This window comes from Pseudopodoces humilis, chromosome 3 (assembly GCF_049639895.1).
Source record: "Pseudopodoces humilis isolate 2021_Gansu_Grassland_sample_001 chromosome 3, ASM4963989v1, whole genome shotgun sequence".
Classification (NCBI taxonomy): Eukaryota; Metazoa; Chordata; class Aves; order Passeriformes; family Paridae; genus Pseudopodoces; species Pseudopodoces humilis.
Genome location: NC_142202.1, coordinates 17,028,778 through 17,045,259, shown reverse-complemented (window position 1 = coordinate 17,045,259; position 16,482 = coordinate 17,028,778). Strand labels below are relative to the sequence as shown.

The window sequence follows — 16,482 nt, the reverse complement described above, 5'->3', positions numbered from 1 at the left end:
TTCAGACTGAAACCTAATCCCTTCAAGCACTCATTACCTGTGTTGAAGGTTTTCATATTTCTATAACACAGCTAAGTAGTGGTTTTAGCTTGCATAACAAATTTTCTCAGCTCTCATTTTTAAGGAAGCATTCAAAGTCGCTCTTTAGGTCTTTTCAAACCTCAACAGTTTCTATGAATTTACATCCTGAACTAAAATGTAATTTTAGAAGCTACTTTCAGTTAGATGAAAAACTAGCAACATAGAAATTTTAGAACACATCAACTATCACATTTCAAGTGCAGGTGACAGAAATGAGAAATAACTGCTTTCACCCACAGCTTAAACTACTACTAAATCTTCCCTGATAAATACAAAAACCCCCTCCACACAAAGAGTTTTAAATTTAAGTCTTGCATCTTACCTAGTAGGAGCAACAACACTGCACCTTCCCAGATGGCTACAAAGAAATCAGTGGCTAAAACAGATATTTTTGCTGACTTGATGCAACTTTCTAAACAGCAGAAGACAGCCTGCACAACAGCACATTTTCCTGTTCTGATAAGCAGCAGTCACAACTGGTGCACAGTTACAGCTCTCCATTCAGTGCAAAATATACCACAATAAAGTAATTCAGTGATTCTTCTGCATGAAGTCCCTCAGAACCTGAAAACCATCCTTCACGAGGCAACATCCTCACTTATTGTGCCGAAAGATTAAGGTAAGCAAAAGATTAAGGTAAGCAAAGATAATAATAGACTTACTAGAAGACAGGCACAGGGGATGACTGCTACCCCTGATCCTTTTCATATTCAGCCGTGCAAAAAGGGTTCAATAGAAACGCAGAGTAAAGTTTAGTATTTGCCTCCAGACACACCCAAACACATGGAGCTCAGCTCCTGCCATCTCACCCTCCGCACACACTGCTCCGTTTATTTTGCACTGGCTTTGGGCCATAAATACGTGAAAGGAAGTTATGATGCAAGGTAGGTGGAGTACAGTAGGAAGCACCATGAGATTGCTCATATTATTCCCAGTCTATATAAAGCACAGCCTTTTTCCCTTTTCATTGTATCACAGCAGAAAACAAGACCGAGCCTTTACTCTCAATGGCATGGTAGAAAGTACAGATTATTTAAATGATAAGTTTGTTATGCATTTGTATTTTATCTTTAGCAAAAACATCGATTTTTACCGGGACTTAAAATACAAGACATATCTATGTGCACTTTGAGGAGGGCATGGGAGAAAATGAGCTGGAAGCAGCAAAGAGGAAGCTTTCCCTTTCCTTTTTTTCCTCCTCCCTTTTATCCTTACTGTAGAGAGAACAGAATGAAAGCCATCTGCTTATGGTATATGCTAGTTCAACTGGGCAAAGGCTATAACACAAATGCCACATTACATCTCACTATCAGGCATCTGAATCATCATAATGGGAATCTGAAGAGCTGCAAGGGAAACAGCCCAAGTTTTGGCCAAGTATTGTTACTGTCTGAAATTAATGGATGGACGTTTGCTCTCATTCTACTTCATGGACTGCAATTTCAACAACAGCACTCAGCAGTGCAGTTCAGACTTACTAATGAGGAATATGCAATAACGATCTTCCTGCCAAATCTTGTAGAAAATCATTATCTTAGATTAGCAATTTTGATTTTGTGAAGTCTATCAGGCATAGCTCAGGACTGGTAAACACAGGATTCCTGACCTACATACCCCCTTCTTTCAGCAGAGCATTATGCAGACAGTCTTTTAAGAGAGCTTTCCAAAGAAAGACTTTTACTTTGAACCCAAGTTACGTTTTCCAACTTGACATTTTTCTTCAGGCATTTTCATACACAAGAAAGCAGAAGTCCTCCCACAAGCCAGACACCAGAAAGGTCTATGCAAATATAGCTCACTATTTCAAATGAACACTCAGCACAGGAGCAACCTAACTCCCCATTCCTTGGCTGAGCTATCACGTACCACACAAGGCAAGAAAATCTCAAACAAAGGTGGCTTTTAAAGCCACCCATACTTTTGCACTGCAAGCATCTATTGCATCAGCATTTACTAGACAAAAAAAAACACAAAAAAAACCCTGAAAGTGTGTAGTAGGTTGACCCTGGCTGGATGCCAGGCACCCACCAAAGCCTCTCTATCACCACCCCCCTCCACAACTGAATGAGGGAGACAAATCATAATGAAGGAATCACATGTTGAGATAAGAAGCTGGAGATCACTCTCCAAAAGTCACAGGCAAAACAGATTCGAATTAGAGATATTAACTGGATTTATGACTAAAAAACTCAGAGCAGGATAATAAGTACAGCAAGACCTTTCCCCCACCTTTCCAGCTCTAGCTCTTCCCCCACAGCGGTGCAGGGAAATAGGAATAAGGATTATGGTCAGTTCATCACATGTTGTTCCTGCTGCTGCTCAGGGAGAGGAGTCCTTCCCCTGCCCCAGTGAGGGGTCCATCCCATGGGATAAAGATCTCCATGAACTTATCCAGTTCAGTCCCCCTCAGGGGTAACAGTTCTCCACAAGTTGCTACAAGGCAGGTCACTCTTCCACACGGTGCAGTGTTTCAGAGGCACAGTGTGAGTGTCCCACAGGGTCACAGGTCCTACCAGGAAACTACTCCAGCATGGGCTCCTCTCTCCACAGGTCTGAAGGTCCCTTCCAGGAGCCTCTTCCACCATGGTTCAGTGCTCACTCACAGCCTCCTCTGAGACATCCCCCTGTTCCGGTGTGGGTTCTCTCCATGGGCTGCTGGTGCATCTCTGCATCTCCATGGACCTCCAAGTGATGCAGGGGCACAGCTGCCTCCCCATGGTCTTCACCACAGGCTGTCAGGGAATCTCACTTCCTGTGCCTGGAGCACCTCCTGCCCCTCCTTCTGTGCTTGGTGTCTGCAGAGTTGTTCCTCTCACATATCCTCACTCTGCTCTTCTCCAGCCACAACTGCATCTGCACAATATGGCTTTTTCCTTCTTCCTAAATATATTATCCCAGAGGTGCTGCCACCGTTTCTGACTGGTCTAGCCTTGGCCAGCAGCAGGTCCATCGTGGAGCTGGCTGGAATTGGTTCTGCTAGACATGGAGGAGCTTCTGGCAGTTTCTCACAGATGCCACCCTTGTAGCCTCCCCCCACCAAAACCTGGCTGTACAAACCCAATACAAGGATAAAAACCAAACAAACTGGCCTGTAAGATATATAAAATACACTGGTTTCAATAACACATGTAGGAAACCACAGCCTTTTTTTACTGAGCACCCACATTTGCCAACACAAATCATCTATAGATCATTCTGCTCAGACCTGAATACACTTGGATTTGCATCAATGTAGTTAAACAACTGCAGAAATTCAGAGTAAACAAACTCTGAATATATTCTTCATATTATACCACACAGCAGCATGTTCATAGATCCCTTATCACTGCCATCTGTGTAGCTCCTCTCCTTCAACATATTCCCTTCCACTCCAAAATACTTGTTCCCTTTCTCCCCAAATCCTTCCTAGTGGCTCCTTGCAGACACTGCTTTTGCACTATGCAACACTTTTCCATAAACTCCTGCAAGCTGTCAGAAAATCAAGCCCTCACACGGTGTTTGTATTGGTGTCCCACTTACAGCTTGCTCCTCCTCCTCCTCCTGAAGCCAGCAAAGGAGAATTGGATCTTTGGAGGTTTGCCCCTTCAAGAAGACTCTGCCTCGTCTTCTGCATTCAGCACCAAATTATAAACATTTCACACACAAGGAGAATGAAATTAACATTATTTTCATGCAGATAAAAAATGTTACCATGTAATTCTTACAATAGATGTGTACTACAGAAAAGGGGAATGTACGAGTCCAACTTATACAACATAATCACAGGGGGTTCCAGCTGCTCCTCCTCCCATTCTTCAGTATCAAAACACAGACTGTTCTAATGATCCTAAAGTCAAGGCAACATCCAAGCATGAGTGGGGTTATGAACTCAAGCTTAAGCCTGAATCATCTCAATTTTCTGTACTTGCGTCAAACCCAGAGGAAGTCTTTGTACAAAAGAAAAAAAAAAAAAAAAAAAAAAGTAGTAATAACTACATAAGGGAAAATAAAAAAAGAAAGTAAGCTGCCCTTGCTACTCTAGAGCTTTGCATCCCCCCCGCATTGGGAATAAGCATTATGGTTCTCTCAGCCTCCTACATGGCCAGAGGCCAAAAAGGGGCCACACGAAGTGCTCCCTGTCAGGACTTGGGAGAATTACACATCTCTAGACAATCCTTTAAAATGCAGGTACTTTCTCGCAATGAAAAGAAAGCCAACTGTTTTTCCTGGTAATAAAAAAAGATTTTGTACAAAACTCTTCCTCGAGAAAAGCAAAAATAGATGTGCATCAGGGATGAAAGCATATTTAACACCACCTACACCTAAACAACACAGGCTATCACAGGATCTGGCACCTGTCCCACCCACACCACACCTCCCACTGCCTAAGACACCAACTCTTTCTGGATTTAAAAACACTCATTTTCTGCTTTTCCAGCCAATGCGTAATAATCTCACCAACAAAAAGATGATCGATATTCACACCAGGAAGCAACTCCACCTCAGCACACAGAACATGCGAGGCAAAGTCACATTTATCATACAGCAAGTGCCTACCCATACATCAAGCACATTTATTATTTAAATTCTATTTACTGGTACCAGGGTGCTGTGCTAGTGGGAACACCCATGCATGGGGGAGGGCAGGGTATGGAAGCAGAAGAGAAGAATTTCTTTTTTTGTGAGTCAATGTATCTAAAACAGTATTTAAAAGAAAAACAAAACAAAAAACAAGAAAGCAGAAGATTTGCAATGCAATAGAGCAACACAAATCATGTAGCAAGTCAGAAAAAATAAGGGCGTAAAACACTCATTTAGTCCAGACCCAGCACCTTCACAGAGCTCTGTGACAAGCACTTTTGAAAATACATTGTATTAGTCACTCCTCCAGGAAAACAGCTGTCAAAACCTGTGTCCTACCTCCATAAAACAGATCTATGTGTCCAAACCAAAACACTCATGACACACAAAGGTAGGTCAGAGGACACACCATTTCTGTCATCTGAAACAATGACAAGTTTAACCACACAGGTTAATTCCAGTGTGGGAAAAGCCACAGGACAATGGGATGTTCTATGATGCATGCTGACCAGTCTGGTACCCTAAAATGCATAACTACAATGGTAAATTCAGAGGCATTTTAGCACACCAGAGGCTGGGTTGACATCTTATTTATGCTGCAATTCCAGAAGATGCTATTCAGCCATCTACCTTCAGTACAAGTGAGAAACAAACTAAACCAACCCAAACTAGGAATTTCAGACCAAACACCACAATAACGCACCTATTTATCACTTTCAAAGTCTCCCTCCTGCTTTCCTATATATTTGCTGTTACAATGTAGAGGCTTCCTTGTTACATCTTCTAAATATCACCAGAGGAAATTATGTATTTTTGCTAGTCCAGTTTAATCCTTGCAGTGAGTGACAATACACAAAGATGGTGGAAAAATTCCTGTGTATTACCAACTCTCAAGGGAGGGTAGGAAGAGGATAAAGTATCATCTGACTTCTCCAGCTCAGCCAACCTAAATGGTGAGCGCTGAGGCACACCATGACCTTCCCAAATCCACCCGTTATTTCTGATTGCACAGCCACGTGAAAAATCACTTCCACCATGGAAGTCATTTAGTTCCTTTTTGCCTTTAGTGCAGGCAGCATTTCCTACAAACCATCACTCAAGTCCTTATTAAATTCAAGGGGGAGCTACAAAAGACACGTGACTTTGGGTGTGGATGGAAACCAAAGGAACATGACCATCCACTTGAGCAGCATCCTACTATTAAATTAATTAGGTGTAATGTCACACCACACCTTTTGCAGAAGGGCAGCTCTTCCTAATTCACCACCAGCTCTGGGTGGGTACACTCCTGCTGCACGGGAATGACCTTCACTTGTCACATCCAGGTGACTGCCAGGACAAACAGCATTGCAGACAACCAGGACAGCCACCAGCCGTGCCAAAGATGGCCAGCATGAAATGCCTGTGGTCACACCTATTTGACAACAGCTGATACTATTATTATTCAAAGCCACAAAGGAGGAGTTTTGTCCTACTGCTTCTGGGCTGCAAACACATAACATGAGTGATGAGTAACTAAAGCAGTAACCATTCAGTTGGCAAATAGGACACACTGAGCATTTGCAACAAAACAAAAGGATCTTGGATCTTTGTTGCTATTTTGCAGGTTAGAAGGGATCAGCGGGGCTAGTCCGACAGGAGAAATGATGGATGGCCAGACAGTCTCAGCCAACCACTTTACATTAACAGGATATGTAAAACTACAGAACTGGGAAGGAGAAATCTTGTCCCTTCAGTCAGCCCATGAGCCCAAGCAACCTGCTTGATCCAACCTTTGCTCCTGTGATGTGGAGCTCTACACACTTTAACTTGTATCCCAAACATTCAGGCACTCTACCAGACGCTGCAGAAGGGTGGCAGATTGTAGAGCTGATCAGTGTCTGACAGGTTTTATTTAAGTACTGCTCACTCCCCACAGCTCTTCCCAGGCAGTAGCAGACACACCAGCTGAGAAGTGAAGGGAGAACAGTTCAGCAGGGGAAGGCAGCAGAGCTTGCTGGGTGGCTTTTGGCTTTACAAGTTGTCACCAAAGCCATGACAGTGAACAAGACAGTGTTGTACGGAATGGTGGTTGCTTAGGTGATGTCACACCTATTTTAAATGAATTAAACAGAACAGAGTTGAAACAAATAACATTCATATAATGCCAGGCTCCTCTTGCATCATGAGGATGCATCATGCTTCAGAAGTTGCCCCTTTCAGCCCGGTACTACTTGGCTGCTCATTCAGCTTTCCTGGAGGTAGGGAACAACTTCTCTTAGCAAACACTGCTAAATACTATTTGCAAGAGAAGTGTGCTAAATAACAATGGTTTTTGTGCAACACTGGTAAATCACTCTGCAGAAGGGTCTCACAGACAACACCTATGGACAATAGCAGAGGCACAACAGTGCAGAGGCAAGAAGTGCTGTTTCCATGGCTTCCCTGCACAAACCTTTCCTTGTAGCAGAGAACGTGCTCTCAAAAGGCTGGAAGATGCAGCGTGGCTGTCGCTGACAGAGAGGCTACAGGGCAGCATGACAGGAGAGCAATGCTCTTCAGGAACACAGCCTGGACGTGAGCCATGGCAGTGCCCTGCCACCTTGGAATTTCACAGGAGAGCTTCCTGGCATTCTCCTGGGAGGTCTGGTTCATTTTGCCCAGTCCCTTGCACTCTGCCTTTCACGACTCAGTGACACCTCCCTCCCTCCCTCTGTTACAGCCAGAAATCAGTCATTCCCTGCTATGTTGGCTTCTCCTGAACACTTGATTATGTTGAGACAAACAGTTGTACTACAGCTGAGATCAGAGAACTCTAACAAATTCTAGGAATACCATCCTTCAGAGGGTCTTCCCTGGCTTAGGATATCCAAAGATGGCAAAAAAAGGTTTCACTCGTCTGGAAAAGTCAGGATAACAATCGGGAGCTAACAACCACTGTTCTTCATGATTCAGATACTAATCTAGGTTAAGATTCTGCATTCAGGACCAAATACTTATGTACGATGGAGAGCGGGGATGGGGGTGGGGGGAAATCTTTGCACACTCTTAAAAAAAAAAAAAAAAAGGAGAAAGTGCACTAGACAAGCCACCACCCTCAGGCAGCAGGGAAATTAGCAAGTGTTGAGGGTTAGGTTTCCTTTGTTTTGTTCCTTCTTACCTATAGAATTTTCCCCATAAGTTGCTAAGAAACACTGACTACTGGGCACTTACGGGTACTTAAGAAATCAAAGAAGTTGACAAGCTCAGGGGGAAGGAGGGCATCTGGTTGCATTTCTCTCAGCTGGGGAGTTTCTCTCCGAGGGGCTGAAATACCTCGGGATTTGGGCAGGTAAAGGAAGGCTGGGGCAGCTGCTGGCTCTCGCTCCGGGGCTTCAGAGGACGGTCGGAGCTGCTGCTGCTCGGGAAAAGGAATCTGCTACCACCGCCATAAACCTAGCCCGGAGCTGTTCTGCGGGGTGAGCTGAGAGCAGCCACTGTCCCGGGCCCTTATTAACACCCACCTCAGTAAAAGAGGGACCTATTGCCGTGTGCTCGTGTGCCCTGATCCTGAGCTGGCCTGTCCCTGCCCTGCCGGGAGCCGGGCCGCCGCTGTCCCGCCCCGCCGCTGCTCCGGGTTTCTGTGCGCTGCAGCCCCGCCGCTCCAGCCACAGCTCCGGAGCTCCTGGGACATCTCGTCCATCAGCCCGGGACTTCTGCTCCTTCCTGCCCTTCCGGCCTGCTGCTCCTCAGAGTCCTGCTGGGGCACCGGGATCGACTGCCCCAGGACCTGTGAAGCAAAGCCTCTGTCCCATCCCTCCCCATCCCGGCCGAAAAGGCTGTCAGGAAGTTCCCAGTTCTGCTTGGTGTTAATGCCAGAGCTGTTGTTTGTTTGCCTTGTTACACATACTAGTAAAGAACTGTTATTCCTATCCTCATATCTTTACCTGACAGCCCCTTAATTTCAAATTTATAATAATTCGGAGGGAGGGGGTTTACATTCTCCATTCCAAGGGAGGCTCCTGCCCTCCCTAGCAGACACCTGTCTTTCAAACAGTTGTAACTGTGCACAGGTATGACAGGAACAGCTGAGTAAGAAACCCAGATACAGGAAGTAAAACCCCTCCTCTAAATTCATATTATTTGCTGGCCCAGCCAAGCTGCACAACTTCAGCTGTGTCCAGCAAAGCTAAGGAATAGGGGGGTGAGATCCCTGTGTCTTGCTGAAGAGGCCTGTGGCTACTGAAGCTCAGGAAGGGGACGGTCACCTTGTACAAGGTCAAGTCTCCACACCTTGAGAATGCAAGAAGGATAAACTACAGCAGTGCTTCTGTAGCCTTCCAGTTCCTTGTTCACACGCTCACAGGCTGCTGCTACACTGGAGTTACTGTGGTTTGGTGCAGAACAGAGCTCAAATACATTAAAAAAGAATCCACTGAAGAAGATTTTAAAAAGAATTTTATTCTTTTACATGACAGAAAGAAAATTAAGGTAAGAAAAATACACAATTCCAGAGACTCTCCCTTAGCTTTCCATTCAAAGAAACAATAGGATTTAACACCCTAATGAAACAGAGGAAAACGAATCTAAGCTTAGATCTAAATTACTCCCTAAGCAGTTAAATTTCACAAAATAGAAGTATCAAATGACAAGGAAAATCTCCTAACCTGGCCAATAAAAAAACAAAACAAACCCCACAGACTGCTTCTTATCCAAGATACATCTTAAACAGTGAAATAATATTTATTTCACATACTTGCAATGGATTTGTGAAGAAGCGTATCTTTCAGGGCCCAGTCTCAAGCATGGAACAATGAATTACCACCAGAGGTCTCTCCCCATTTGTGATTAACCCAACAAATAGTTTAAATACTGATGTTGGATATGACAGACCTATATTCCAGCTGCACCACAATGTACCAGTTGGCTTGACTTTACAGGTCCCCCACATCCCAGACCGAACTCACTCCCTGACCTCCCTGAAGCTTCTGCTCATTTTACTCAGTTATGACCCATAGCAGTTTGCATTTTACAGATCAAATGTTTGATACAGAATAACTCAAAATAATAATGCTAGAACTTTTAAAGTCATCTCCCTATCAATTGTGGGAACACGTCCATGTTTCCACATGAATTTGGGTCCTATAACCCAGATGCACTGCAGATAAAGGCTTTTAAGAATCAATTTTATTATCAAGAGAACCACATAGAACAGGCGATAACAGCAGTACAAGCCTGATTTTAAAATGTCTATGCTTTACTTTTACTTTCTCTATTCCTATCTTTGCAGAAGCATGAAATAAAGATATGAATAGGATTTAAAATAAAAAAAAACCCAAAACTAAATCCTAAACAAATGCACAAAGTTTTCCCCTAATCTTCCTTTTTAAAATAAACACCAGTAAAAAAGTAAGGCACTGCACACAGCCATCTACCAAAGGTTCATATCTATTAAGACCTGGAAGCATCATGGCACCATAGAAGAAATTCATACAGAAACTACATTACCAGCTCTGAAAACAAATTATTGGTATTAATGCCATAGGAAAAAAACCCAAAAGGTTAATCCTTAGACACCAGTGGGTTCAACATCCACACAATTACCATCCCTATGGTGAAATACCCACTGAGGACACATGCATAACTAACTCTAAACAGCAGCAGCAAGATCCTGAATATTAATGATTAACTAAACACAAACAGCAAAAGCAGAAGATAACTTGGTGCCCTTTAACACGTGAGTCACAGTTGCTGTTCTGTCCCCACCTCACCATGAACATTTATCCTGAACTACAGCAAGTTATTTAACACTGTTTTAAACAACATTTCAGATCTTCCATGTTCCACAGAAAAGTTCGAAACCTCTAAACCAGTTAAGCAGTAGTGACTAAGATAATTAAGTACACTTCACACGATGTCCAGGATTTCTGGTGACCTTTACTCACAGTATCATCTGACTCTTTGGGAACAAGATCAAAAAGTCTTTGCCTGACTCACAAGTGACTAAGCTGACAGAAACCAGGCCTCAAGATAATAAAACTGAGAGCAAAGAGAAGCTTTATCCGCTCGTTACCTCCTGAATAGGAGCATCCTCCAGTTTCCAGAGCACTGAGTAAGATTTTGTGGTGAAAGCCCAGACATTCAAAGGATCCGGGTGTTCCTTTGTCGTCAATGGGCACAAGCACCAGGAAGCAAGAAGTCCTTCCTCAGCTGTGCTGCCAAGCCACAGGAGGCAGCTTGAGCCAGTCTTCCTTCTCAGGGTTACCCGACTCCTTCTCCAGGGAGGCTGTATGGCAGCAAGGCACAACTCTGAACATAATTAAACAAGCTCCATAACACACACAGTGGGAGAGAAAGGAGAGTCCCCAAGGCAGGCTGCTAACAAAGACAGAGGCCACAAAAACGGAGCACTTTCAAGACTGTTCCTCCATCAATAACTTGAAAGGAATGCTAGGCACACTGCCATCCCGCCAGTTTATTCTGTGGAAATAACCTTTATACCTGCCTCTTTTAAAGTCCAACTGACTTGCATGTAAATTAATCCCACAAAGCAGATCTGCTCACCAAAAAAGCAGAGATCACATCTGACAAGACTAGGAAGGAGAAGACAAAACAAAATTCCATGAATTATCCATCCATCCCAAACTTCATGACTGCATATTAGCCCTCAAAACTGTAAATGCAAGAGCCCCACAAGGCACTCAGCCCCTGAACTGTTCAATATATCAGAAAAGGCATAATTAACTATTCCCATGGTCTCCACAGCTTGATCTGGTATGAATTTGCAATATTGCCCTTCCCCCACGTCTGATAAAAGCCACACAAAGAAACAAAGATATTAATGTACTGCTATGTAATATAACACAAATTGCAGGTAGAGTGCTATGGTATTAAAATAGACATATGAGAAAGTAAATGCATCCAAAACTACTCCTGGAATAATTGTTCACTGGATAGAAAAAATTAAAAAAGATCTTGTTGTAACAGCATGAAGCAAAGGGAGGGGGGAAAGAGCACTCTGGGAACCTCAAGGCAGTGTTTTCTATTGTGCATAACGACAGGTCAGACTCTGCAAGAGGTTTGAGAAGTTTTGAGCTAAGACAGCACAGCAAAACAACCACCCAAGCTTTATTTAGCATTCTAGACAGAATACTTAAACATTGAGTACCACATTAAAGAGCTTGAATATAATATTAAAACTTTTAAATTATTAACATTAAGTGGATATTCAGTTAAAAGAACACTTAATAAACTAAATCCTCCAATCAGATGAAGATATGCAGCATATTCTTTGAAGAACTCACAGTCTGAAACTCCATTCGTGCACTGAAATCCATGAAAGGGGCCAAGGAGAACAGTGTTAATGACTGATAAACCTGATCAGAGGTAAATAATTAAAAGACCACAGGAAACAGCACTGAGATCCTACAGTTCACTTATCCCTCTCAAAACTCTGCTGAAGGTCAGTTTGTTTATAAACTTACAGCTGCTCATCTTACAAAGGGCAAGAGATTCATTTCTGCTAAAAGGTCTTTAGTTAAACCACCAGAAAAGTGTTTCCTACAAGAATTCCCAAAGATTGATTTACTACCTCAGTAAATCAGAATCCATATGGCAGCTCCAATTAGCAAAACAGCTTTAATTGTAGGGTTTTTTTTTAAAGGTAAAACGTACACATCCATAAACAAGCGAGCATTCTTCAATGAAAATATGTACTTGAAGTGTTTACTGGATGTGGCAACTCCAAGAAGATCACTTGGGACAAGATGTTAGACTTTAGAAGGAAAGCACTACTCCTTGTGCTATCAAAGCTGCAGCATTACACTTGAAAGCTTAACTTAATTAGAAAAGAACACATGATTATCAAGAACTTCAGCATCAGACATTTCAGTCATTTCTGATGATAGAAGGTAAAACTTATTAAGGAATTAAAGTGCTCTCCAGTTAGTCCTTACAGTGTGTCTTAAGTTAAAGTGCCAAGTTAGTCCTTACCAATATAGCTGCAGGTCTGGATCCATCCTGGTTTCAGGAGGCCCCCAGTAACCAATGCACATAATTCAAACTGAAAAATTAATCCTTATCTAGATCAAGGGGGCTTGATCTCAAAAGTTCCCTGGGTATTAAAGGGTAGCTCAATCTACCACATCCCACATTCTGACAGAAAAAAAACCCCAAACATTTATCCAGCATGCATAATGACCCAAATTATTTCTCAATACATGCTCCTTTTAGGGTAACAATGTAAAATAAAAGGAGAGATACCAATTATGCTGTGGGAAAATATGCTATTTTAGAAAGTGTTTCCAGCTCCTTTTCTCTACTTAACAGTACCAGTCACACTCCCACAAACCTTCACAGATGAAAGGTGAGACAACCTCACACTGCTTGCCAGTGTTAACCCTGTTATTACCTTCATCAGTACAGCTACACACAAATTACTTCTCAGTACACCCTCATGCAGACTTTCAATCACATTGCCCTGACATATGGTTACAGCAGCAGTTTAGCTCCTATCTGTCATTACCACAAGGAAAACATTCTCATTTCAGGGTAGTCTCCCAAGAGCATGTGTAGTTATGCTGCTACAGCAATTTCCCAGCTTTTCCCTGGCAGCTGCTCAGAGGTGAATTCCTGGCTGGGCTCATGTTGCCTGTATTTCCCACTCGGGGAACAAACTGTGTTGTTTAATCCTTTGCCCACGCTCTCTTCTGGAGCACAAGAGATGGACCTGGAGCCGAGAGTTAAAATCATATACAGATAATTTGTAGGGTGGGCAAAAAGAGACATCTTAAACTTTAAGAAACAAAACATACTGTAGATAGTTTAGGGCCAGCCTACTACTTCTAATTTAAACAATGCAAAAAAAAGACACTGAAGTCTATGAACACTTTATTATTGAATAATAAAAAGAACCCTCATGTCCTGCTCTCTCCACTTTCTCCAAACCCTCCTTCTCTGCCCATCTCAAACTTTTAGTTCTTTGTGAAAAGAGAAATGAGATTTTTTTCATTAACTAAAAGACAATGAAAATATGAAGAAAAGCTTTTTAAGCTGAATTAAAAGTTCTAATACTCAAAATACTTACATTTTTAATTCCTTAAGCCACTTTCAACCCTCACAAACCTTTCATTATTCACAGTAAATGCAATGTGAAAAGGCTTACATCTTAAAAACCAGAATCACTAATGAGTTGAGTCATCAGCCAAAGAGAAGTCTGAGCCACCGGGGCAATGCATACTCTGGAACTTGTCACCTGCAAGTGCTGATGGGATAAGACTGCCTGTTTGTTTTCTCCTTTATTTGAACTCAGTGACAAGGAACTCACCAGCAACAGCATCTCCTGGACATCTCACGGATATATAAGAGCACTTACCTAGCTCGGTTTTGACACGGATTGAATTAACACCTTATTATATCTACTGCTTGTTTTTCCAAGTTTTTCCAAGCAGACAGCACCACTGTTGCACAACACATTGGTTATTTAATCTAGTTGGGTTCATATTCTGTCTGTTCCTCCCTCATTCGCTAGAGCAATCGTCACCCAGCCTTCCCTAGTGTTGTACAAGATCAAATTATCGCTCATTATTTCCTCCTAATTGCAGAGGAAGAACCTCACACCTATAGCAAAACAAGGTTCCCTGAAACACCCACATCCTTCCAGCATGGATAGCCAGTTTCAGCTTTCATTACAGCTCCTTTTTTTTTCCTTGCTTCAGTCAGTTCCTTGAAGATCTAAACTAGAAATAATCTTTAATACAAGAGTGCTGTTGAAAGAACCACCTATGCGTGCAAAGCTACTCGGTAAGACAGGCCACATCGCGCGGGGGAGGATGCCAGAGAGAACACTTTAAAGCACCCTCAGCTCGGACTAAATAGGTATGAAGCTTGTCGGGATTTTCTGTACATACCCCAGTCTATCAGAAAAACAGAATATGGATTTCACGGGGCATCCCTGCCACTAAACCCGGCTATTTGTGCAGAGGTACTCCCAAAAGGAAATTATTTTAAGCCAACCCTTTCACATATATTGTGTTGGAAACTAAGGAAAAGCTGCTGAACTTTGCTTTCGTCCAACCGCAGCTGACAAAATTCATGCAGCTTTAAAATTCATGGAAAAACTCCTTAGAGGAGGTGGTGCTCCGTGTACCTTTTGAAAGTGTTAAAACAGAGACATGTCTCAGAGCGGGGCAGGTTTAGCACACACCGCCTCCGACTGCTCCCGGAACTCTCCCGGCCGAGGTCGGGAATACCTGCCCCGAGCTGCCAGCACTCTGAACCGTAAACAACATGGACACCATCTTCCTCCGGGAGCCCGGGCACTCCAAAACAAAGCCACCCACACCCCACAGAAGCAGCACGGCTCATAACAACTTTAAGAACTTCGTACTATTAAAAACAAACAGAAAAAAAAAAAAAAAAAAAAAGAAAAAAAAGAAAAAAAAAGAAAAAAGGGGAGAACATGAAAGCAGGAGCCAGACGAAGCGCCCGCTTAGCCCGCGGGAGCGGGGCTTGCAGCCCTGGCGGGGAAGCCTTATCCCCTGGGAGCGGGGCGAAGGAAGAGCCCCGGGCGCTGCGGGCCCCCCTCCGCCCCGCGCTGCTGCCGCGGCCCCCCCGGCCCTGGCTCGGCTCCAGCGGGCCCGTCTAACAAGTTGATCGCGCCGTGAAAAAGAAAAGGAAAACCTAGGAGGGGGAGGGGAAGCCCCTGCGCGGCCGCGGAGCCCGGGATGAGCGGGGGAAGGCGGGCAGGGAATGCGGGCAAGGAAGGAGGGTCGCCTCCCATCCCCCTCCACGTCCGCAGCATCCATTTTCCCTCCCTCTGCCCCGCTCCAACTTTCCGCTCGCCGCGGTCCGGGACTCACCGGCATCATCTTGGAGCCGAACCGCATGGGGGCGGCCGGTGCCGGCCCCGCCACCCCGAGCGGGGAGCGGCGGCCCGGGGGGCGGAGGGGCTGCGCTGCCGCCGGGACGACCTGTTGCGGGAAGCAGCCGGCCCGGCCCGGCCAAACCTCACCGCCCGCCCTCCGCTTTGTTCCCACCGGGAGCCGCTCTCCCACCACCGCCTCCACCCCTGGCTCCGCTCCGAAACTAACCCCGGCCCGGCGAGGAGGAGCCGCCGCGCCCCGCCCGCCGCCCACCCCCGGGAGGGGCCGGCCCGCCTCCTGCCCCCGCCGGGGGTGCCGGACGGAGCTCCACGAGGGAGGTCAGGCGTGCCGGGGCTCGGCACTCAGCGGGGGCTGTGACAGTACGAGATTCTTGGGAGTCCCCACGGGTCACCTCCTCCTGCACACCGCTCCGAAACGCGCCGCTTTCGGGGCCCCACGGAGGGCAGGGGCACACGCAGCCCGGTCTCCCCTGGATCTGCAGCGCGGAAGCGCGGGTGGGAAGCCACCGGCCAAAGTCAGGCTTCAACAGCAAAGCCTCCCCCAGCCTGATCCGCGAGCCCCTGCCGTCCCTACTGCATCAGACGGACCGTCCTACAGACGCCTTTTAGCTCCTCGTGTACGCAGTCAATGGAGCATCCCTGCCCAAGGGCACGTTTTATTTTTCTGTTATTTTTGGTTGGACCTGGTGAGTCGATCAAATCAGACCCCACTGAGATAATAAAGTCTTAGTTGAGCTGTCAAAAAAACATCCCCACAAATTTTTTGCACCTACTTAAGAGCTGGAGGGAAAAAGTTCTCTCTTCCTTGGAGCGGTGTGCAGGACACTCATTTCAAACGCAAGCGCTCTGCTAGCAGCACCTCAGAAGCTCACGCAAGGCTTGTGAAAAAAGGTATCTTTATCTAATTGCAGAGGAAGAACCTCACACCTATAGCAAAACAAGGTTCCCTGAAACACCCACATCCTTCCAGCATGGATTCCCAGTTTCAATCAGCACCGTTA

At 44.8% G+C, this 16,482-nt stretch overlaps 1 protein-coding gene across 2 annotated transcripts in view; it reads right to left on the bottom strand.

Annotated features, from left to right (window-relative positions):
• The window catches only part of TP53BP2 (tumor protein p53 binding protein 2), a 53,072-nt gene extending 37,410 nt beyond the window's left edge, over nucleotides 1–15,662 (bottom strand). The window contains exon 1 of one of the 2 annotated variants that reach the window (XM_005523304.3): nucleotides 15,459–15,662. In XM_005523304.3, the coding sequence (XP_005523361.2) occupies nucleotides 15,459–15,485 (27 nt within the window). In that variant the 5' untranslated portion in view covers nucleotides 15,486–15,662. Of the gene's footprint in view, nucleotides 1–743; nucleotides 762–15,458 lie in introns of those variants that run through there. The other variant, XM_014252854.2, reaches the window with a different exon arrangement.
• Nucleotides 15,663–16,482: the final 820 nt, after the last annotated feature.